This window comes from Protomyctophum bolini, assembly GCF_963924005.1.
Source record: "Protomyctophum bolini genome assembly, chromosome: 6".
In the NCBI taxonomy this organism is placed as follows: Eukaryota; Metazoa; Chordata; class Actinopteri; order Myctophiformes; family Myctophidae; genus Protomyctophum; species Protomyctophum bolini.
Window position 1 is genome coordinate 15,469,433 of NC_137867.1, and position 23,275 is coordinate 15,492,707.

General features: G+C 42.0%; 3 protein-coding genes across 6 annotated transcripts in view; 1 reads left to right on the forward strand and 2 right to left on the reverse strand.

The window, feature by feature from the left end:
• Positions 1-9,983, reverse strand: part of cltcl1 (clathrin, heavy chain-like 1) — a 32,338-nt gene extending 22,355 nt beyond the window's left edge. For both annotated transcript variants that reach the window (XM_080766595.1, XM_080766594.1), the window contains exons 1-2: positions 9,462-9,983; positions 4,573-4,780 (exon numbers count right to left, since the gene is read on the reverse strand). In XM_080766595.1, coding sequence (XP_080622721.1) covers positions 4,573-4,780; positions 9,462-9,503 — 250 coding nt within the window. In that variant the 5' untranslated portion in view covers positions 9,504-9,983. The remainder of the gene's footprint in view (positions 1-4,572; positions 4,781-9,461) is intronic.
• Positions 1-23,275, forward strand: part of polb (polymerase (DNA directed), beta) — a 205,665-nt gene that overhangs the window by 117,131 nt on the left and 65,259 nt on the right. The gene's annotated exons all lie outside the window — the stretch shown is intronic.
• On the reverse strand, positions 12,422-22,342 carry LOC308316417 (uncharacterized protein). Of its 3 annotated transcripts, none has more exons than XM_080765042.1 (19): positions 22,214-22,342; positions 20,380-20,405; positions 20,087-20,121; positions 19,716-19,753; positions 19,500-19,593; positions 19,311-19,393; positions 19,155-19,206; positions 18,884-19,009; positions 16,902-16,930; positions 16,778-16,814; positions 16,511-16,583; positions 16,097-16,127; positions 15,667-15,694; positions 15,425-15,539; positions 15,297-15,331; positions 14,367-14,410; positions 14,112-14,180; positions 13,057-13,215; positions 12,422-12,711 (listed from the first exon to the last, which is right to left on the reverse strand). In XM_080765042.1, exons 1-19 carry the CDS (start codon positions 22,220-22,222, stop codon positions 12,595-12,597), a joined length of 1,200 nt encoding a protein of 399 aa, XP_080621168.1. In that variant the 5' UTR covers positions 22,223-22,342; the 3' UTR covers positions 12,422-12,594. The 3 variants fall into 3 exon arrangements, with proteins under 3 accessions (XP_080621168.1, XP_080621169.1, XP_080621167.1); XM_080765043.1 differs by having other exon boundaries at positions 15,425-15,527; positions 19,155-19,212; XM_080765041.1 differs by having other exon boundaries at positions 19,155-19,212.

The window sequence follows — 23,275 nt, forward strand, 5'->3', positions numbered from 1 at the left end:
CATCTTCAAGGTCAAAAATAGTATACCAAGACCAGAGATATTGCAGGGAAACCCATATACTTGAATGAATGAATGAATTATAGCAAAGAACCTGTCATTGTACCTGGGCTGTGCATGTGTAGTCTCTCAAGCCAGCCCATCTCTTCCACAATCTCTGAATGCTCCAGTCTGTACATTCAGCACGTTAATTTGAGAAAATGAAGACGTCATCCTCCACAGGAAAAGACCAGGAGGTATTTGACCAATCATTTAAAAATATCTTATATATTTCAACCACTTAAACCCATTATACAGTATTACATTGTTGATCGAGGTACCCCAGGAGTCCCTCGACTGAAAACCTGAAAACAGTAATCTACAAGTTCACAGCGCAAAGACACGTTGTGAGATTGTAGATCTGCTATATTTGCCAAATGTTCTCCTATTTTTGCAGAATGTTCGCTTATGCCAAGAATAGGGACACAAGTGTTCATGTGGTCTAACCGAGCGTCTATATGAACACAATTGGCCTGTGTTCGGGCAGTAATTGTTTCCTTTTTTAATGTAAAAAATAAGAATGTGTGTACTGTGTATATATTTATTTATTTTTTTCTTTCCAGTAGGAGTTGAAGTGACTGCACAGGAGTGGGTAAATTACCGGATATCAGTCGTATTTACTATTCATTTTCAGAGCTTGTGAATTACAGACAGGTAGCATTTGGAAATTGCAGGAGTCACAAATCTGTCTTGAGATCCGTGTGGGTTGTTTTAATAAACCCAAGTATGACCTGACCACTAAGGAAACAAACTGAACAAATAAACAGCTTAATAGTAGAGTTACTTTGCAGACTGCCATCACACATAATGTATGTACTGTGTATGGCATACTACATACGCTGCAAGGAACAGATCTGGACATGGATATGGCCAACTGGCACACACTCACACACGCGTGCAAGTACAGACACATACACAACAGTCCCCCCCCCCCCCCCCCCCCCACCCACACTTTCACTAGTGTATGATATCTGATGATGAATACCGCACATACATTCTACCAGCATACAACAGGTCATGCTAACACATGTATTGTTCTCATAAAAGTGTTTGTGCCTGGAGTGTGCATGGAGGAGTTGGTGATATTTTAAAGCAGGTGTGTTTTTAATTAAATAATAATAATAATAAAAACAGTCAAAACACATGGTCAGAATACATGGGTGTCACAACGAACACAATTGGCCTTCTTGGAGGCTGTGAGTGGGGAGGGCGGATCTCTGTCGCTGCACTATAGCGAAGCCTGCAGGTTGGTCTGGGAGGCCTGTTTTGTTCGGCGAGGAGCTAAACAGGGAGGAGTAGCGCGTAAGTCTTCTGCACGCGTTACCTCCTCCATGTGAATCTCCTTACCGTCGTCAGGGGTGACGATAAGCGGACATCACGTGTAATGGAGACACGTGCTGGCCTACAACCTCCCTAAGACCAACAGAGACAGGGAACCGTAGAAGGCCGTTTCCCCAACAGTGGGTTGGGATCCATTTGTGAGTCGTGGACCCATAAATGGGTGGTCAAACAAGGGGTAAAAAAAAAAATTCTAAAGAATCGTATGGGGAAAAAAAGAAAACAAAATCCAAGAAATTCCATCAATTACAAAACAAATATTTAAGTGGTAGTGAAAATAGCCGATCTGGCCTTTTCACTAGTTTGGGTCCAGAGTAAACATCTGATTTCTCTGTTGGGTCTTGTGCTAAAAAGTTTGTGAACCACTGTTCTAGAATCTAGAAGGTTACTTAATTGACAGCATGACTACATTGGTAGAAAAAAGGGGTGAAAAGATCATACATGAAAAAAAATGAATACATGAGGGGAGGCTTTTATGAGAGAGACATGGCTACTGCTGTATCATGATTCATGACTGAAACAAGACCGCCAGTGACAAGTAGACACAGGCAGACAAGACAGACAGACGGACAGAAAGGAACTCACCATCTGAGAAAGGGGACAGAGAGCAAGGGAGAGAGAAAGCAAAGTGTCAATCAGAGAAAGAGAAGTCAAGGGGGAGTGGGGAAGAGGGGAACCGAAGAGTGAGAGCCCAGGGAACAAGGACATTTTATCCTCGGGAGGAAGAAAGAGTGAGCCAAAGAAAGTCAGTGAGACAGAGACGTGGGGGAAAGAGAAAGAATAAAGAGAGGCAAGAGACGGAAAAGAATAAAGGGTCAAGTATAGTTAACCACTTGATCCTTACCCCTATATGGTTCTGTGTGCGACTGTAGTTCCCTTTTCTAGAAGGTGGCGTTTCCGTTTCATGTCCTGGGTCAGTTTCTCATAGCTTCATTTGATTGGCCCAGCAGGAGATTTGAACCAGTAACACATGACACCTTCATGTGTTTCAACTCTCAAGTGACCCAAAACAGGATATTTATTGTTTAATTTTACATTTATCAACGGATCCACTTACCTGAATAGCAGCTAGTCTTTAAAAAAAACCTCACAGAAGCATATGGGTCATTTAGTCAAGAAATATAAATTCGTTTTTAAAAGAAAGAAAGAGCGAGTATGCCACCTTCTGGAAAAGGGAAATGCAGTCATGCACAAACAAAGCCTATTATTCTGAGGGCAAACATCTGGTGAAAATAGCAGATCTACAAGCTCACAACATATTACAACACAAGATCCACAACACAATGACCACAACAGATAGGCTATTTTAGGCAAAGATATTTAGTAGCGCAAAAGCAGGAGGGGGGCTAGTATGGTGTGGTTAATGAAAGTAACTCGTTTCAGGTAAAATGTTATTTTCGTTGGACGATTTATAAATTTGCCTCAAGCCTATGAGAGCGATTGCCAGAGAGACGGCAAAGACTGTGGAGACCGCATTATAGCTAAATCATTCTGATCTGGGCTGTGCTTGTTATTTGTGCTCCGAGAGCTGGATTCAGCAGCAGGAAATCGATTTACACAACCAATTTAATACATACAGGCAATGGAATTGAGTATATAGTCCATATATTTATAGCATTGAGGAAATAGAGCATTAGTCACCATCATCATCACACGACGGTGGCGATGCCACATGAACAGAACACTAGATGGACAAAATAAATAGTCTACTTGCCAGAATGTGAACCCGGACAAGGTTTTATGTTAGAAATGTTGAGTATGGGTCCCCACCCAGCATTTAGAAACTGCTGGATGCTAACTTGCATTATGTTGGGCAATTTTCATAATAAGCTACCATTAACATCCAATATAAGGCAACATTTTCTAATTTTCATTATGCTTTAAGTTGCATGTGACGGGTCAAACTAGGGGCTTTTTATGATTCCGAATCCATTGCAAGCATTAGTTTTGCACAAACATCACTCCTTAGGCTAAATTTGGCCATAGCCACAAATGTGTTGACCTCATCATATTGGCTATGGCCATTTTTAGCTTAATGAGTGTTTTTCGTGCAAAACGAATGCTTGCGATGGATTCAGAATCATGAAAAAACCCTAGTTTGACCCACCATGTTACTTAAAGCATAATGAAAATCTTGCCTTATATTGCGGCATACTAATTCCTACACGGGTTGTGCTTATAACAACGCCCCCGGGCAAGTTAAGCTTACTGAGGTTAAGGTTAGGGTTAGGTTTAGTTTTACTGAGGTTAAGGTTAGGGTTAGGTTTAGGTATAGTTTCACTGAGGTTAACTCCTTTGCTGCCCCTAGTGTTAGCATAGTTGTACTGCCCCAAGGGCTGCCCGTCCAGGCCCACTCTATGGAGCCTGTTGTCCTTCCGGGTTAAACAGGAAGGTGGGGGCTTCCGGACACCACACAACACAGACCACAGACCAGATGAGATACAAAATCACAAATGATTTACGATGGTCGGGTGATCGCCGGGTGCGTGCCGGCTCACCATGGGCAGCTCTCTAACCTTTGGAGATACGGCACTTTGAAAATCGGGTTATAATGGAGGCTCAACGGAGCTGGATTTAGAAATCGCATCGCTGGTGGTGACGGAGGAGGGCTATTCTACCCGGAGCAATGCTAAAAGGTAAACAAACGGTCGGCGCATTCATATATTTTAAACGTCTGTCTACGCTTATAAGCGTAGCTGGCATAGATAGGTCCCAATAGCCTAGCTACGTTTATAAGCGTAGATGGCAAGAAAACAATTAAGGTTAGGGTTAGGTTTAGGCTGTCAATCACAGCGACTAGCCAATCACAGCACATCCTTGCACAACCCGTGTAGGCTTTGGTATGTCGCCCTTCTATTGGATGTTAATGGTAACCCAGCTTATTATGCCAATCATGAAAATTGCCCATCATATGCAAGTTGGCATCCGGCAGTTTCTAAATGCTGGGGACCCATACTCAACATTTCTAACATAAAACTTCAGGGTACTCAAAATGGCCGGGTTGGCGGGTTCACAGTGGGACTCTATGGGCTGGCAAGTAGACTAAAAGCTAAAACCATGAACAAGAAAACAAGAAAGTGTGCTCTTCACATGAAACTTGAATCACTATTCTAACCTGCTACAAAACATATTTCTCATCTAATGTCTGAGCAGTCTACGCGCTCGAACCAGTCACAACAATGGCCTCTTATATGTTACCTTTGAGGGCGATGACTTTGCTGGCTGGGTTCATGATGGCGCTGTCTGCAGAGATGGGCCTTCTGATAGGGTTGGTGGGGTCCGACATGTCCACAATCACCACCTGGTTCTGATCGCCCACCTTTTCCCTGATGCAGATGAACTTGTCTGACTCCATTGTAAGGTAGCTGAACCCGATATTGGCCGGGTTTACTCCCAGGTTCTGCAACTGCAAGGAAGAGGCCAAAATGACAGGAAGTAACATTAGGCCTAATGGGCTACATAATGACGATCATCATTATTGTAATGTCACGTCATCATTAGTCCCAACATATTATAAAAACATGACTTCAGACAGTGGTCATTGCGTTCACATAATCAAGTCAGATTCAGGACTGAGGAAGCAGAATGCCACGTCAGCTACAGAGGGCCTACAGTTGGCACCAAGTTGAGCAAAAATAAAGATTTATTCGTCATTAAAGTCATTCCTCACCAACGAGAAAGAAAAATTCAACAGTAAAATAAACATGACATGGCTGATGGCACTAGCTGACATTTGCCTCGAAGGAAGGAGCAGTAGGTGGCCCACAAAAAACAACAAGTGTTTCTATTAAAAGTGCAGACGTTCTGTTCCAGTTTTCCTGGGGATGTTCTCATGGCTTCTTTTACAAACAGGGACGTTTGGCGGCATAGTGGGAAACCGGGCAGCAGACAAAACATTAACTCAACCAATAATACAGATTTTAAACTCTTATTTTATCCACTAATACCATTTTCTGGAGTATTGTGCCACGTTTGTTGACAGAAAAGATCCCTCCCGGGGATACAATATAATGACCATCACATTTCTGATAATTCAATATGGCTAATTGCCCGATTATAGCATTACCCTAATTCAACAAACCCTGTGATTGTTTAGGCCTGAACAGTAGACTGTTACTCACTTAGATCTGCTATGTAAACAACCAACTGCAAATGGGAGAGAGTTTAACTTCATCTAGCATGAATAAGGGTGGGTGCACCAAAGTGATTCCCCAGAGGAGATCTGCCCTAGCTGAGCACGAATTAGCATCTGGACCCTCTGTGAAGACACTGTCAGCAAATCTATCACAACACGTTTACTTTGATAATGAGACCCATTTGATGCAGCATGGAGGCCTCATCCAGGATGGTCAGGTGGACTTACTGCAAAGCCTTATGAGCTTCACTTTGATGAACACACTTCGGGACATAGGAGTCAGGAGATGTTGCCAAATTTGCCAACACATAAATCAACCTTGAGTGTGAAGTTGCCAGGGCGTGGCGACCAAACATACGGTAAGATATTACTCTGATGACCGAACTGGGAATAGCAGACGCCATTATTCAGTCTGAGGCAAGGGGAAAGGAATCCGTATGCCAAATCACAAGGACAACACTATGCGCATGCTAGCCTACAGTCCAAAATCCTTAAATCATGTCCACTGCAAAAGAAGTAAAAGCGATTGTAAGGTTTATTTAGGGCACACAGGAGTGAGGACAGACAGCAGGTTTCGTTACAGTGATAATCTCCCATGGTAAAATGGACCCGATTTTGATCAATGTATACACCTCAAGAACTTAAATGAACACTGGAGATTTTACTGTGCATATTGGAATAGTTGTGGTGTAGACAGTGGAGCGTTCATAATGAATCATGTCCATGTCATGACGTTCCACCCGCATTTGCTAGAAGAGGGTGTTTCACTTCTCTCTGTGAAGACAGAGTGGTCTGTGCAGAGGAATGGGGAAGTATGGGAGCAGGGTTTAACAAAGGGGCACGGGGAGGACCTGCAGGAGGATTGCAGGCCATAAGCTGCTGCCTCTCCTCCAGCTGCCAAAACCGAACCATCTTCAGGAAGAGACAGGAGAAAAAGTTGAGGAAAATATATGGACGTCTCAGGGAAAGGGTGGTATATTCTTAGAGTAAGGGTATATTGTGTTTGTTTTGTTCACTTTTAGAGTTAAGGATATTTCAGTGTACCCGTGTTTAAAAAAAGAAGAAAAAAAAAGGAAGGAAGAGAGAGAGCTGGAGGAAGTTTTCAGTTATGCTTCCAAGGAACAGTAACACAGGCCTTGAGTAATAATGTACGTGTTAGGGTGGGACGGCTGACTCACCGGAAGACCCCCCCCCCCTTCTTAATAGAACATTCCAGACTAGATCGCTCTTTAACCACAACCTTGTGTCTCCCGCTATCATACACTATTCGCTACACAACTAATTCATCTTCATAAAAGACACACAATTGTCTATAATATTTCATAAATACTTTTGCCTAGTGCTTGTCAAATGGCTGAACTAATATTCATGGGAATGGCAATGAAAGTTATGGAACATCACTAATATTGCCCAACATGGATGGGTTTGGGTCCCTAAGGAGATCATGTGAGTTTGTTACACAAACACAATTAAAGACTGAGGAACGCACTGAACGCAGCAAATAGAACCATTGGTGATGTTACAACTTCACATTCCATGTTGCTGAAAATGAGAAGAGAAAACACCTCAAAAATAACTACGGGCTGTGTGTGACATGCAGTATTTTGAACATGCATTGAACACAGACCCATGTCACCCTCTCTGATTGACGATTACGGTCTACATGACTGACCGCAGCACAGATGCTCATCTCAGGTCATTAGCGGAGCTGTGACGGTCACAGGCGGGTTCTGTGGGACCGAAAATGATTAAATCACTTCTACTTCCGGCTTCCTGTCCTGATGCGATTTGCTGGGCTTTAAATGGGCCTGCTTACAGTACATCATGACTCGCCTTATTATTATGTGCCTGTTAGACCCGATGGCACCAGCCCATTGACAGAGTGAGCATATACCCATCAGCAAGTGCCGTGTAGCAGAAACTTGTACAATATTGACTGACAGGACGATGTCAGCAAGTAGATGGTTTTACTTGAAAACTGCAACCAGCAAGCTACGTTCTCCTTGTGCTCCATCATATTGCAGTCCAAACTTATTTCAGAGAAGCCCCCCACAGTATGAGGCTACGTTACATTCTGCCCCACACATCCAAGTAGAAGTAAGTAGGGCATACATACATACTAGAGCAGCACTAATCCATCTAGTCAATTAATTACACACTTTGACATGCTCTCACACAGTTCCAGCCCAGAGATCATAAATCAGACCAGTAAAAATAAGCAAAGAAAGAAAAAAGAATAACAGTGAGGGCAACTTCACACACAGCTCAACGTTAATGACAGGGCCGTGTAGACAGGCTATGCTTAGCTACTGATGCAGAGTGAGAAAATGACTGGTATTGCTTCTCCCACAAGTGGAACAATAGCCCTGAGAGCCATAGATCATCTAACATGTCCACATTAGACACTTTTAGTTGCTCTTGAATGGAATACTGCATGACTTGGTACAATTTCACTTTGTCAGTTATATTGCTTCGGCAATGGCTAGTCTGCCTGCCATGCTGCACCATTGGTCCACCATTTATAAAACCATGTATAAAAAGGCTACCAAAAACCTTGACCTGATTTTATACTACACTTTCTAAGAGTCCTGATCTCGAGCCCAGACTGTAGGGGAGAGCTGTAAATGCCAGGACAGGGGGAAAAAGCTAAACAACTTGAGGCCCAAAGTCCTAGGTTTGCAAATTCCAAGCATTTTTTACTCTGCTGGATCTACCTAGATTCATGGGGGGATATGACTGGGGCAGTCTGGATTTCACGGTTGCACTGGAATAAGAAGCACTCTTGCTTTTCATTGCCCAAAATGAGTTTTTTGCAAATGGATGTTGTATGTAGAGTTTGGGGAATTATGACCAAACACAACAGCCTGGAAATTGAGAGCGACCTCACTGCCTAAATCAGGTTAAGTCCACTGACTGCTGTCAGAAAGAGATGGGCCTTGTAGCTCGTGTACTCTAGACTCTCAGACTGGCACAGTTTTTAGTGCATAGAGGATCTTTGGCCGAGGAAGTGTAGGAATAGGGCTACTTGGCCAGAGGAAGGGAGCAGAGAGGGGGTGGGGGCTCTGCTCTTTCTTGTGAAAGGCCATTTGACTGCCTGGTGTTACCATAACAACAGGCTACAGATGAGGAGGGGGTGCAAAACACGTCACAAAGTTTTTCTTTAGCTGCAAAACACTATGGGCAGCTATAGCTATATGGTGAAACGATTATTAACTATGTCCACTGATCTCCAAAGTGTAGCAAAGAGGACAACCATGGACATTTCGCCACAGCCATACTGTCTGTGTTGACAATTTTCTGAAGCCTGGTAGCCTACACACTTTTACATGAGTCTGTATTCTGTCTGTGTCCACAATCCGAGATTGTCTCAAGGCCGTTTACTACTGTCGTTAACATGTTGATGCATTCTCTCTGCCTTTCTCACTGTGTGACACTCTAATCACAAAACATGAGATATATCGCATCGGCCCAGCAGTATGATGCAAGAGGTAGATTACACAATATTGTTTAACGTTACAATAGCAATATGGTGCTCCGCTCCGGGATATGACAGTAATATGGCAGCTACACGGCTACATAAACAAGTGTCATCCAGGTTTCAGTTACAATGTTGCACGAACAGCTGAGCTCACTCACTTGTCTGCTACAAAGTGTCAAAACACTGCAGTTTGACTGGGCGCCAGTGCGTGATTGGAAATGACAGCGACGTTGTTTTGCGGCGTATCGAGAGGGTCCGCATTAGACCTGCCCGTTCAATTTCTACAAGTCATCATCTGCCCGACGGGAGAAAAGTAGGCCTGTAGCTATATTGAGCACCACCCTGCAGCCCTATTTCAGATTCCATTGAAATGCGACATGTGCCGTGTGTTTGTGGACCTACGAGAAGAGGAGCTCTGCAAACATACATCTTTCATACATTTTTAGGCGTTTTGGGGGAGGGGGGGCTCCTTACCTGCAGATGTTCCTGAAATCGTATCGGCAGTATCTGAGCCATTCTTGAAGCTTTCTCTGTCTGAAGAATCCGCAAGGAAAGGAAAGGGGAAGGGGACACGAGGGGGAATTGATGTGGTCTTTTACTGTGTGTGTGCCCTAAATGTCCTCAAAAGTACAAATATGACGGCCAGTAGTAGGAACTGGGTCTTGTGCGGCGGCTAGCGTTGATATCACACGAATCCACTGACTGCTCCCATTCACTACTAGCCCCCTACAACAATCCTCAAGCAAAAGGATCTGCGCATCCGCTAAGGAAACTAGTCCACTTCAGTTACTATTCAGCCCAATGTGAAAGAGACCGTGACGTTTCGTAAAAACTCCCAGACCAGGGAGCCTTTAGGATTGACAGCGTCAGCGAGTTAAAACATGGTTGGTTTGCAAGCAGCGTGCGTACAGAGCTCCGCAGGCAGCTCCCTCAGAAACACCAATGCAGTGGGGGGAAAACACACGTCCTCTTTGTACCCCTCCGCCGCAGCCCCTTCTCCCCCTCTTCCTTTCACCAACTTCGAAATCGGGGCTCGTGACACGATCGAGCGCCCCACCTTCTTACCATCTCTGCTAAATCAAGTGCGGGAAGAACACACCCCCTCAAAAGTATGTTGAAGGTTATGATTTTAACCATGATGACTGAAAGTTAGAATTAAGGGCATGGGCATCTAACCTCTCCCACCTTGGCCTAATGTTACTGTAGCCTACCATATCCCCCATCTCATATCATCATCATCATCATCATCATTTATCATCATCATCATCATCATCAAGACCTTTCCATCAGCCAACTTCTAGAATGCAGCCAGTGGACTTATAAATAAAATCACACCTGTGTGGACTGAGCGGTGCAACTGTACAGTTGTTATAGTTACTGTACTGTATTGTAGTGTACTGTGCTGACAGTGCTGTGTACTGTACTTTGATTATGTTTGGAAGAAATCTTTGAGAAATGACGTGTGGGAGGTCCCCAGAACATCCAGACCTCCGGGAACTCGCCCAGGGGGCCGGCCCGGTTCCGGCGAACCTTCCCGCATCCGAAACGGTCGAGGAATGACAGAGTTACAGCGTGGGGGTCCCCGCAACATCCAGACCCCCAGGAACACGGCCAGGGGGTGCTCGGACATGCATCCGTGCTGGGACGCGTACACACATAGCATGGAGCGGATCGAGGCACCGCTCAAAAACGGGTTTTTCAAAGTGGTGTGTGGGGACCCCCAGCCGGGGGCCTTCGGTGAGGTCTAAGGGTCTGTTTAATATAAGTATAATTCAATTTGTTTAAAATATAAAAATGTTACTCCTCTGAGGGTGTATGAGAAGCTATCTGTAATAAAATGAATACATATGGTAAACAGTAACAGAGTGTTTGATGTTAGTTTTCAGTGTTGATGATCACTTGCTCAGTAAAATCTCAAGTGTTAAATGCAACATTGCATAACACTCCTTGGCTGAGTGGGATAGACCAGATGGTTTGGAGAGAGTTTGACTGACTGATTGTTTTGGAGTTCATCAAATTCTAAGTATGGTCAGGATGTGGAAAGAACCAACAGCATTCTATATCAGCAATAGCAATAGCCACTGCCTAGTGTTCCAAAGAATATGGCGTTCTGAATATACATTAACTTAAATTAAACTTCTTGATATACATTTAGCTTCTTCCAGTAACAAATGGTGAAAAATCACTCTATGTACCAGTTTGGAACCAGCAAGAAACAAAAAATATATATATATATATTTATTTATTTAAATACCGTAGGCTAATGGATGAGTGTTGAATGCAAGGTATTGCATTAAAATGTAATTTGGTCATAAAAGTTATTATTAAAAATAATGTAATTAGAATTTTAAAAAATGTGTTCAATGCATTCAATTATTTTGCGTTTAAAAACTAAGAAAATATTAAAGGAATCAAAACAAAAATATTGATAGAATGATCTATAGTTGCAGTTCAGCACTAGTTGGCAGGCTAAAGAATTGTAGGTTTGACACTGGGAAGGGGTTCATCCTGAGGGCAAGCTAACCAATGGTCACTGGACACTAGGAAACAATTTAAATTCAGCTCCTGTGCTTAGCCAGCTCCAAACTGCAAACCCTCCACTCGCCACAGGCTGAGCCCACTTTAAGTCCTCAAGTGCTGATTTTGAGAATAGATTTATAACTGTAGCCTGATTTTGATTTATACTTCATTATACAAATTTGTTGCATAAACCAGAGCATACATTAGGCACTAGTAGCAAGTTTACACACAGGGCTGTATTATGCAATACTCTCTCCTATAAACTACCGTAATTCTCTAAACACCAGTTTATAATACATTATCCAGGCCACAGTACCACCACTGCAACCAATGGTCAACAGCCACTGGCAGCCCTTAGTCTGAGTTTAACCACAAAGCCTCTGTTTGCCTTTGAAACTATCCGTGTTTATGCTTTCAGAGTTTCTCCCTTGCTCTCTGTCAATATCTATTTCTTTGTAATAGAATCTCTCAAACACACTATAGTCTATATAGTCTATATAGGAGATTGTTGAGGTGGTGGAGCGCAACACCTACCATCTCCCAGTACTTACCACACGACTAGTTACCCAAGCCGTGCTACTCATAACGCTGCGTTCGTGGTACCTGGAATCAAATCCAGAACCTTGTGGTCCAAAGGTGAGCGCTCTACTCTACTGAATGAGCTACAAGGATACCTGCACACCTTTTATTTTCTTAATGGAGGGTTTCTAATTTTACATTTCATGGTATTAACTGTTGCTATGAAAAACGTAAAATCATATCAAGTAGCAAAATGAAGTCTTTGCATTTTGAATGATAGAATATTCAAACAACTTACTACATTTGGTAAGTAAGAAAATTGTTCTTACATGCTGAAAACGTTGATTAAACTCATCGGAGGTTATGTATGCTGTATCAGTTGATTTGTGTGAGTATGGGCGTGTTGTAATAGGCAAAAATAGGCAAACATGGTGAAAACAGCAGATTTACAGTGACATGTTGTGTGCTTCAAAATCAGCTTAAATGATTTGGTGTAGAGGGGGACAAATAGGGGATCAAGTATAGACCACTGGGGGACCCTGGTCAATGAAGTACAGTATATAGGTGCTTATGGTCGTGCGGGATGTGTGAGGTACGTAGTGTACTTGGCTTGACTCTTGCTGTCGATCAGAAGCAGCTGGTTACTGTTGTGGTGAGAGATTATCTCGTGGAGACTGCTGAAGATCTGAGAGAGGGAAGTGACAGAGACAGAGAAAAGAAAAAGGCTGTTTAGTCTGGGATTACTATGTGTAATCGTGTATGATTGCTTACTGAGAGGCAGATTTGTTCCATGAATGCTTTTCTCAAGGTGGCCAAGTGGTTAAGGCACGTCCAGAATCTGCTTTATTTGCCTTTGTTCACGTACCAAAAGTGAGACTTTGAGACCTGCTTTCACTATTAAAGCGAATGGAGTCACTACATCTGTTTCTCTCTCACAGAGCACAGAAGTAACAGATAAAGATGATTATATTTGCACTTGTATCATGTTCAGGTAGCGATACAACCCAATGAATCCTGCCTTCACCCTTACCTCTTCATTTTTCTTGCCTTCCTTCCCGAGGGCATAGCCTTGCGACTCCTCCAGGAAGCGTATGGGGATGTTATAGACCTTCTGTCTGTAGAGTACAGCCAGGGTATATGGCTGCCTGGAATTCTGGGCTGAGCTGTGCCTTATAAGGAATGCTCCGTCCTACAGCAAAGAGAGCATACTGTATCATTGACCACATTCACACAACAGACATTTTACTCTTACTTAATGACAGACAGACAGACAGACAGACAGACAGACAGACAGACAGACAGACAGACAGACAGACAGACAGACAGCTAGACAGACAGCTAGACAGACAGCTAGACAGACAGACAGACAGACAGACAGACAGACAGACAGACAGACAGACAGACAGACAGACAGACAGACAGACAGACAGACAGACAGACAGACAGACAGACCTTTATTGATTCTGTGAGGAAAACGAGATTCAGAGTAAAATTGGCAGAGGGTGACAAATAAAGGAGGACCATGCATAAAGAAGGATGGATGAAATGGACGGGAGGGGGGGAACATAGGGAGGACAGAGAAAGTGACTGAACAGATGACAGATAGTGTGATTATGTTATGTGATGTAGGGTCTCTACACAGTATTGAAGTATCAGTATCACTATCTCCAGAAGGCCTCTGACTCAGCCTGGGTTTGAGATGACTCAGAGGGTTTCAATTATGTGTACGTGTCAGCTACTTTGTAGATCCTTAGGCCAGGCGCACGCACGCACGCACGCACGCATGCATGCACGCACGCACGCACTCACGCACACACACACACACACACACACACACACACACACACACACACACACACACACACACACACACACACACACACACACACACACACACACACCTTACGTGCACACAAAATTCTATCCTTCTCTGTGTATTCCTTGGTAGGAAATAAAAACAAATTGTAGCTGACATTACTCTCACACCATTAGTTGTTCATTTTAGCGTAAAATGAGACAGCGCCTCTCTGTAAATGAGGACAAAGGGACAGAGAATCCCTCATATAATGACATAATGCTGTGTACCTTATTGACTCTAAGTAAGAGGTCCTCAGCAGTCTTCCTATCGCAGTCTCGGGCAAACCACTCTCTGTCCTGTACAGTAAATCATAAAGGATGATAGCAGATCATTCAAGCTCATAACATGCAAAGCGTAAGCTTGTAGATCTGCTATTTTCGGTGCGTGGCACAGTGCACAACCAAGTACAAATCATAACACACAATACCAGTGCTAAAATGTATAATCATTCTTGTACATGGGATGCACGAAAAGAAACATACCTCATTTCCTGACTGTTTTTTAGCTTTCATACCAGTAGGTGAAACTTGAAATGTACAGATTAAAACAAAAAAGGTACACAGCAGAAGTGTTAATAACGCTGAGAGTACTGTATAAAATACTGTTTACCAATACATCCACCACAATTAGTTTTATTATTCATACAGCCTTTCTTTGCTTGTAGGATTGTAAATTGCGTGCGTGCGTGCGTGCGATATTGGCTTGAGATGTACACATTTCGTTCCATCTGTAATGGCAATAAAGGCTAGAACACTTCTATCATCAGGCCATAACTGATATAGACTGCACCGTTTACAGATAGCACAGACTGCACAGATTATATCACATTGTGTATATTGTAATGTGTTGCCAATTTGTAGGATTATACCGCACTTTATAATAATTTTACCACCACCACATGCAGCAGCCTACCGTATGTGACTGTGCTATTATTTGATTGTTATCCACACCATATTTTGTAAGTACAATAATTTCACTACCAATAATCCAATTACCAAATATTACCAGGTATTTTATGTGTATCTGACAATAAGGCCATTGAATCCTTGAAGGAATTGAATTGAAGAGTAAATATTGACCCTATTTAGTCAAACCTTACTTCCTGAGATAGATTCACTTAAAGTTTCTCCGTGTACAAAATTGAGAGGTCCACAGTTAGACCCAACAAAACTCCAAAACGTCCTCAACCTATGTGCGTATACTGCGTAATGTGTATTGTGTTGTATGTATGTATACTGTTGTTTTGTTTTTGTTTAATTTTTCATTCACGATGCATCTATGTACACTATATTTAGCTGGCATAATTATTGTAAGTATTGTTTTTGTGATACAGTATAATGAATAAAAACAATTGACAACAAAAAGAAAATGTGCGTAAAATCTATTAGAGATTGCACACTTTATTTGCTTACCTGCTGGCTTAGCCTCTATTGGAGGGGGTGGTGGGCTGAAACAAAGTATTAGAGATACTGACTTAGAGTAACACTGAATGCAGATATTTCCTCCAGTGTGTGCTCAGCACCGAAACCCAGACTCTTACCCGGGCTTGGCTTCCTTCAGGCTGGATGGAATGGGGGGTTTAGCACTAGGGGTTGGTGGAGGGAGTTTAGAAGGAAATGCAGGAAATGTTGAGCGTCTCACATCTAGAGGAGGAACTGGTGTAACAGCAGACGTTCATCATCACCATCATCATCATCATCATCATCATCATCATCATCATCATGACTTGTGATGTGTTTTTAGGCATGAGATATTTTTGATGCACAAACAAGGTGTTCTTACCAGCGTTTACCTCATTGAAGGAAGAACTCTGTGGGGGAGAAAGCGATAAATCAATATCTGTGTGATGTGAGGGGCGCTCTTATCATCGTACATCATCACGGTGTAAAATAGACACTATGCCTATGCTCAGACACTATGATGTCAATGGAAATGTAATGTTTGTTTAAGACGTTTGTGGATGGTAACCAAAAGCTGGATGTAGGAGGGGCTAGTGATCCTCAAAAATAGCACATCTATACAGGAGTTGTGATCTTGTAGATCTGACATGGCATCACACCAGTGAAATAGACCAGTTTCACAGGAAAATACTATATTCACCACCACCGGACTAATGAAATCTCCTGATTCCAATTCATTGGGTCCCTTTAAATGAGGATAAGGTGCATTGATTCAGTGGTTAAAGGGGTGAGACGTGATTGAAGACACTCACAGACTTAGCCCTGGGAACAGGAGGCTTCATCCTACAAACAGAGAATAGAGGAGGTTATTCTTTATAGCATGTAGTTATAATGACATATCTGCTCATTGGAAACCTGTCGGCCAAAAACAGAAGAAACATTTTCCTTTGAATTTGCATCTGGGGGTACCACCCGCATCAGCAACACCAGATGTCGCTCCGTGCACTCTGCTTCAGCCCTCCTCTTCCGGTGGTGCGTCTTTGTTTACAGTCCTACTAACAAACAAACTATACACGTTGTAACAGGAGTTGCTGACAGATTCAGCTGCGGAGCTCTGAATCTGTTTCGAGGGATTCTTTTTACAGTGACTTATTTCCTTCATTCTCTGACCAGAGTTAATAAGAGATCATTGTCATCATATCATTTATTCATTGAGATGTACTTACAAGGGCACGAGGGATGGGACAGACACTGTCTTGGAAGGAATCCTCATTGGCCCACGCATGACAGGAGGACAAGCTAAAGGGTAGAAAAATAAAGGAATGTATCATGGACTGTGGTTAAATCTTCATCAGATGGGAAAAGGGTTTATGCAAGCATTTTCTGTAATGTAGATGCAGCTGTAGCTGTAGCTGTCAGTTGTGCTTTCGCATCAATGTACTAGTGATAAATGTTCCCACAAAGACTTGAAACAAGGGAAATGGGATACCTACCAGCTGTTGGCTCTAGATACAGGTCATCATTTTCTCCCTGAAGCAAAAAGATCACCATCAACATTAATATCTCCAGATAAAGTGCTGGCACATAACTAAGTTATTAAATGTCACTAATGCTCACCTCGCCCTCATTTGGATCCAAATATACATCTGAAAGGAAAGAAAGATTTAGGTCAGCTATCATTGGGTTATAGTGTCCCCTAGTGGTGGTGTAATTAAGTCAGCGAGTAATAATGGTAAACTGTTGCTGTTGGTTATCGTAGTTTTGTGTAGCAAATGTCTTCCCAGTCACGCAGTGCAAATAAGCATTGCATTCATAGCATGCATGAATTATGTGAAGGAAGAGTTGTTTGATAAGCGAGTTGATTGATAAGCCAAAGGCAATTGGTTTTCATAGTACATCAGAGAGCTCTGAGCTGAGTGTAATCCTACCTGGAGGGGAGAGAACACTGTCCCCTCCTCCCAGTGAGCTGTGGCCGTTCCGCAAGAAAGCATACTAGCCTTCCTTTACTGTTCCTAATCCTAATATATGTCAACGACATGACATCAGCCTGATTGCATTGACTGCAATTTGTTCTTGTTCGCGGTGTACTCGACTCTGCTCGTCTCGGACAGGGACAAATTGCTGGTTGAAAAATACTTTGAACTTGGTAGAATCGGCACCTGGCTCGCTGATAACAAACTATCATTACACTTGGGGAAAACTGAATCCATTATCTTTGGGTCAAATAGAAACCTCATCAAGGCCGACGGCTTCACAGTTAATTAAAGTAGGTGACAATGTTATCGCAAGAAAAGATAAAATTACCTATCTGGGTTCTGAGGTCATCTTTCCAGTGATAAAATGGCAACTAATAATGTCATTTAAAAAAGTCAACCAAAGAACACATGTGTTGTTCAGGATCTCCTCATGGTCACTAGGCAAGCTTTTTTCACAATTTTTATTTAACTACATTACAAAAGTAGCATTACTTTTCATGTAAAATTACTTAATTGCTCATGCTTTCATGTTTAAACCTAGCTCGAGTTAACATTTCTTCTTTTCTTTGATGGCATCTTAGGATAGATGTAGATCTATTTGACTGTGCAGAAACATAATCGCCTTCCTTGATGTATTAATGAGCATCAATAACGACCATCACCTGTGTCACAGACACATACAGCTCCCCTCTGCAGGCCTCTACTACTGAAAGTGACTGCATGGAGTCTGTCTCATTTCTCTCCAAAAGCATGTGAATATGATGGAATATGATTACAGCTCACATTTCATATCACACACTAGCCCCCCCTAAAAAAAGAAAAATCTTTTTATTTAATTTTTTTTGAAAATCGATACATATAGTCGGGATATAATAGCAATATATATCGATATACGATGGGTTAAGAGTACATTGAGGAGTACAGCAACTTGTAATGGGCCTGGTTTCCAAGATACGCTACACCAGGTATTCTCAATGTTTTTGGCTGGGAACCCTCGAAAAGGCTTTGGCCATGTCTTGCAATCCCAGCCATTCAGTTGCAAAAGAAAAAATCTTATTTCTTTTTATTCTTTTTATAATTTGGGGACCCCCAAATTCTCAACCCAGGATGAGAACCCCTGTGCTACACTGCAAAGACACCTATTTACCTGTCAAACTCTTCCTAAAGGTCAACAATGTCCACAATTACAACACCAGAGGGAGCTCCACTTCACATAACTGCAATGAGTGCCTGCACAACAAAGTATTTCACCCACCTTACTTGTAATGTGATGTGACAAAATTATGATTCTGATGTTCAGTTCTGATGTTTGGCTCAAACAAGGGGTTAGATTTGTTCTCCTCTTATGCCACAACGCCCTACCAACAGTCGTTAAGGAATGTAAATCCCTACCCCGTCAGAACCGCTATCAAAGAGCACTTACAGGTGGCTACAATTTTAAAAAGTCAAAGCCTCCCACCCCTTTACTGTACGTATTTTTTCTTTTGGATTTCTTTGGGTTAAATCCTCTTAGCAGACCTTGTATTGAACTGTATTGAACTGCGCTTTTTTTCTGCAAAATGTTAATAAACTATTCAATCAATCAATCAATCAATCAATCAATCAATGTTACATGGCGAGTACCTTCTTCAGCCTGTGGGGCAGCAGCAGGGGACGGGGCAGGTAGGGCCGTGGCAGTGCGGACAGGAGGGGCCATCCGCCTGGGGGCTGGTTTCTTCCCTGGTTTCTCTTTCCTGTCTATCTCAGGGGCTGTGAGGGAAGAGAGGAGTGCATAAAGTAGTATCATGAAGATGTTCTAGAAACATTGGTGTCTTAGCTAATCTTAGAGAAATTATGTTTTCATATACAGTATGAACTCAAAAGAATAACTGTTTAATGATGATCATAGACTTACGTTTCTTGAAGCTGGGATCAATGTAGAATTCTTCAGAATCATGCTGTGATGGCTGTTTCTATGTGAGAGGAACATGGTCTTTATGAACTTTAATGACAGATAAGATAGAAACCATGAGATGACATGGACCACAAAGTTGAGAGAAAGACTATTTACCAAGACTTTTCCCATCGGTGTCACCTTGGCTGGTCTCGGGGGAGGGGCGGCTTGCCTCTGGGGAACAGGATTGGATGTCCTCTCTGCATAGCCAATTGTCACCAATTAACTCCTCCATATTACATAATGTTAACTTAAAACTTAGATGTAAAAGTACAATTGAACTAATGAATGACTTGCTGCTCTTACCCAAATAAACATTCTCTTCCACTTGTCTAGACGGCATCTTTACATCAGGCTCACAGGGAGGTGCTTCATATGTGTCGCCCCCATATTCCTCATCCTGCCATAAGTAAGTACATACAACATACAGTCATTTACAATGTCGGGTTGTTCCATGATAAAGCCTGGCAGAGCACAATTTCAGCAGAGCACAATTACAGCAAAGATGTTGAAGCTGCTTACAAATTCATCCTCTGGCCAGCCATACCCAGCATTGTTATCTGCAATAAGCATACAGAGATAGAGCAAGAGAGAGAGTGAGGGAGAGAGAGCAAGGGGGGGGGAGAGAGAGAGAGAGAGAGAGAGAGAGAGAGAGAGAGAGAGAGAGAAAGAGAGAGAGAGAGAAAGCGAGAGACACACACACACACACACACACACACACACACACACACACACACACACACACACACACACACACACACAGAGAGAGAGAGAGAGAGAGAGAGAGAGAGAGAGAGAGAGAGAGAGAGAGGCATTACAATGCAATACAAAATATAAACAAGTCACCATACTTTTATTTCTTCCTTTGAAATGAAGAGCGAATTGCATCTCACCTATCCGTTTGGGTGGAGCTGGGGGCCCACTGTGTCTGAGAGAATACAATATACATAATACAGCACTGTTTTATTATTACTACTACAACAACAGTACCATATGGTACACATCTTGTGTTGTTCCATGCAGGACTGGCACCAGCTCAGTTTAAACACAGGCTGGTGCCTTATTATTATTATGCTGCTATACTTGCATGTTTTCCACTCTCAGACAAATAAAGTAGCCTGTATTGCCTATAGAAAACCACACAGAAGGCAGTAAAGGTAATGACACTTTTTTCTAGTGTACTTACAGATTCTTCAGTTTCCCAAAGAAGTTCTGAAACATCAGAGAGGCAGATAAATTGAAGGAGGGAGGGATGGAGGAAGAGAGAGATGGGAGAAACAGAGAAATTAGCATAAATGTACACATTACAGAGTATTTTATTTTCTTCCAATCTAAATGAGCATTTATATGTAGTTAATCTTCAGTATAGTCAGCCTGGCCTCAGACCTGTTACAGCTGTCAATGGCTGCTTTGTGGTGAAGGTCAGATAGTGGAAAAAACAGTGTCACTATACAGTATACTGTAAATCCATGGCTCAGGCCTTAGGGGAGGGGTATGTAGTTTGTTATTTCATAATGACGATGATAAAGTGGAATCAGGAAGTGGTGTCGGCACCGTTCTCACAAGCAATGGTCATAGAGGAAGTGACAATGTAAATGATTGTAGAGGGACAAACAGGGAGGGCCGGTGTGCAAAAGGGATTACGGTAAATAGTTTAAAAGAAGATGATCCCGCATACTTTGGCATACGGACACACAACCAGACAGTATTAATATTACCATAATAACTGACTAATTAGTAGAAGTAAGGTAGAAGAAAGGCTGAAATTGAGAGAGAGAGAGAGAGAGAGAGAGAGAGAGAGAGAGAGAGAGAGAGAGAGAGAGAGATTTCTGTAGCTGTACAACTTCTGGCCCTTTGATTCAAACTTTAACAACAGCTCTAAAAGTTGTAGCCTGTTTGGTATATGTTGTATAGGCATACCGTACTACGTTATAAAATAATTATGTACAGCTCCATCCAAATTTATTGAATGTCTGAGGAACAATAATATTTGTTTGCCCAGAAATCCATCAGGCGGTATAGGGAAAGGAAAAAGTGGTGCAACAACCTTATGCAAACAAGCCGAGTAGGCTACCATCATTCAAATATTGAATAATTCAGAATTTGCGCAAAGTTGAGTCCTCACACATACTGTACATTATATAGAAAAGGGTTTAAAAAATAAATAAAATGCTGTGTGATAGGTAGTTGAATTAACGGTGTAACATGTAGGCCTAGAAGCCAAGATCATCAGTAAAAGTGTCAGTCAGCTTTACATTGTTAAAAGAAAGGGTTATGAAACCCAGACAGGGAAACAATTCCTTTCCAGCACCGCAGTTTAAGGTCAAATGTATATATATATTTTTATATAATACTCAAACTACATCCTTGGAATTGGCCAACAAAGATATTTTTGGATTAAAAGATATGGAATAGGCCTACACTAGTGTTTATCCTGTTGACTTCCATGGTAAATCAAGTGCACCCTGATTTACAGTGCACCCATTTGAGTAAACAATGAAACAAGATGGTAACATAATAATGACAACAATAGTAAGAAAATAAATAATTACATTCCGAAAGTTCCAGCACACATGACTTAAGTATTCTATCAACTGGCTAGTGAGAAAATGTGACTCCTTTAATGTATTTATTTACCTCTAATTAAAGTCCAAATCTAAGTTTTGACTAACACAAAAAAGCCTACATTAATTAGTGTGATAGCTTATTTTAAAGGTAGGCTATATACTCATGTCCAAACTGTCAGTTCAGTAAATTAGCATTTTATGAAGTTAGAGTTAGTGGAGAACATCTGTAACACTAATTATCAGACTTTTTAATGATGGTCTTCTTAGTTATCAGCCATTCTTACAAAAATCCCATTTAAAAATAAACTGATTATCCTATGCACGCTCTAAACAGGTCTGTTATATATGGTCAGAAACACGTACACTTGCCCACTTCCTTCTCCACCTGTGGAACGTGAAACGACACAAACAATATATGTGTCGACAAAAATATCATATAAAATTGTACCTTACCATTGTCATGATTTAGGTCTAGTCTCAGTCATGGAGGAACTACATCTGCGTCTGGACGTTGATGCAAATTGCTATTAGATTGCAAAAGAGATAAGAGACTGGAACGACAGAAGGTTAGATTAGTTCTCATCCGTCTCCGTTTGATTTGCATACCTGTGTCACAACCTCACCTGCTCGCCTAGTTTCAATTCCCACTGTAGCCTACCAGGACTACACACAGAATTTCGCAGCACAGAATTGGGGGCTACTACAAGCCTCTCCATCGTCTTTCTGCAAATAGGGCTGCTGCGGTGGTGAGTGCCATGAGTGGTGACCCAATAGAGTAGAGAAATTAATGATTAACTCAGGTGACACCACCTATAATAACGAAGCACCAATGAAGACACTAAACATTATGATTTCTTATAGCATTATAACAAATGAAAACTCAAAGGCGCTTATAAAAACATACAGTCTAGGCTATTCCCTGCAGAGTTGAAGAAAAAGTATAATATAAGATTTAATGTTATAGTTTATTGCTTTGGCAAATTGGCTACAGTACACTGACAGCCAATAAATCACCAATAAACTGAAGTGATCTGAGACAAAGTGGAATCACATAGACAAAGTCAATGTAGTAGGCCTAAAGTGCTGCACATCCCATTTCCTTCCACAGCAATTGGAAATGGCGTGTTGACTGCAGCAAAGTGCTGATAATTATTTTCAGGAGTGCTTATGCATGTTCAAGATGATTCATGTTTGTACAATGACAATGGAACCGCAGAACCAGCTTCTGTATGGCAAATGGTAAATAATAGTGTCAAAGTGTCCTTGAGCAAGACACTGGACCAGTAGGTTGGTGCCTTGCATGGTTTCCTCTGCTGTGAATACACTACTACTACTGTGAGGACAATTCTGGAGTTCATCGAATGCTGCCTCGTGTCCCATTGTGTCAGTCCGCTTCATCTCAACAAGACCAAGAGGTCAAAGGCCAATGAGTATTGGGGTCTTCAAGGACCCTGGCTCCTGAAGACCCCAAAGCTTCTGGCAGCAGCTAGCTGTGGGATATGTTTGGCATTCCTT

Bases quoted from the DNA above. Each gene is read 5' to 3' on its own strand.
- LOC308316417 (XM_080765041.1), bottom strand. The intron at 16,815-16,901 runs GTGAGCATTAGT...TTTTTGCTTCAG, and splicing joins TGGATCCAAATGAGGGCGAG to GGAGAAAATGATGACCTGTA. The intron at 13,216-14,111 runs GTACACAGCATT...TCTTTGCTGTAG, and splicing joins TCTTACTTAGAGTCAATAAG to GACGGAGCATTCCTTATAAG.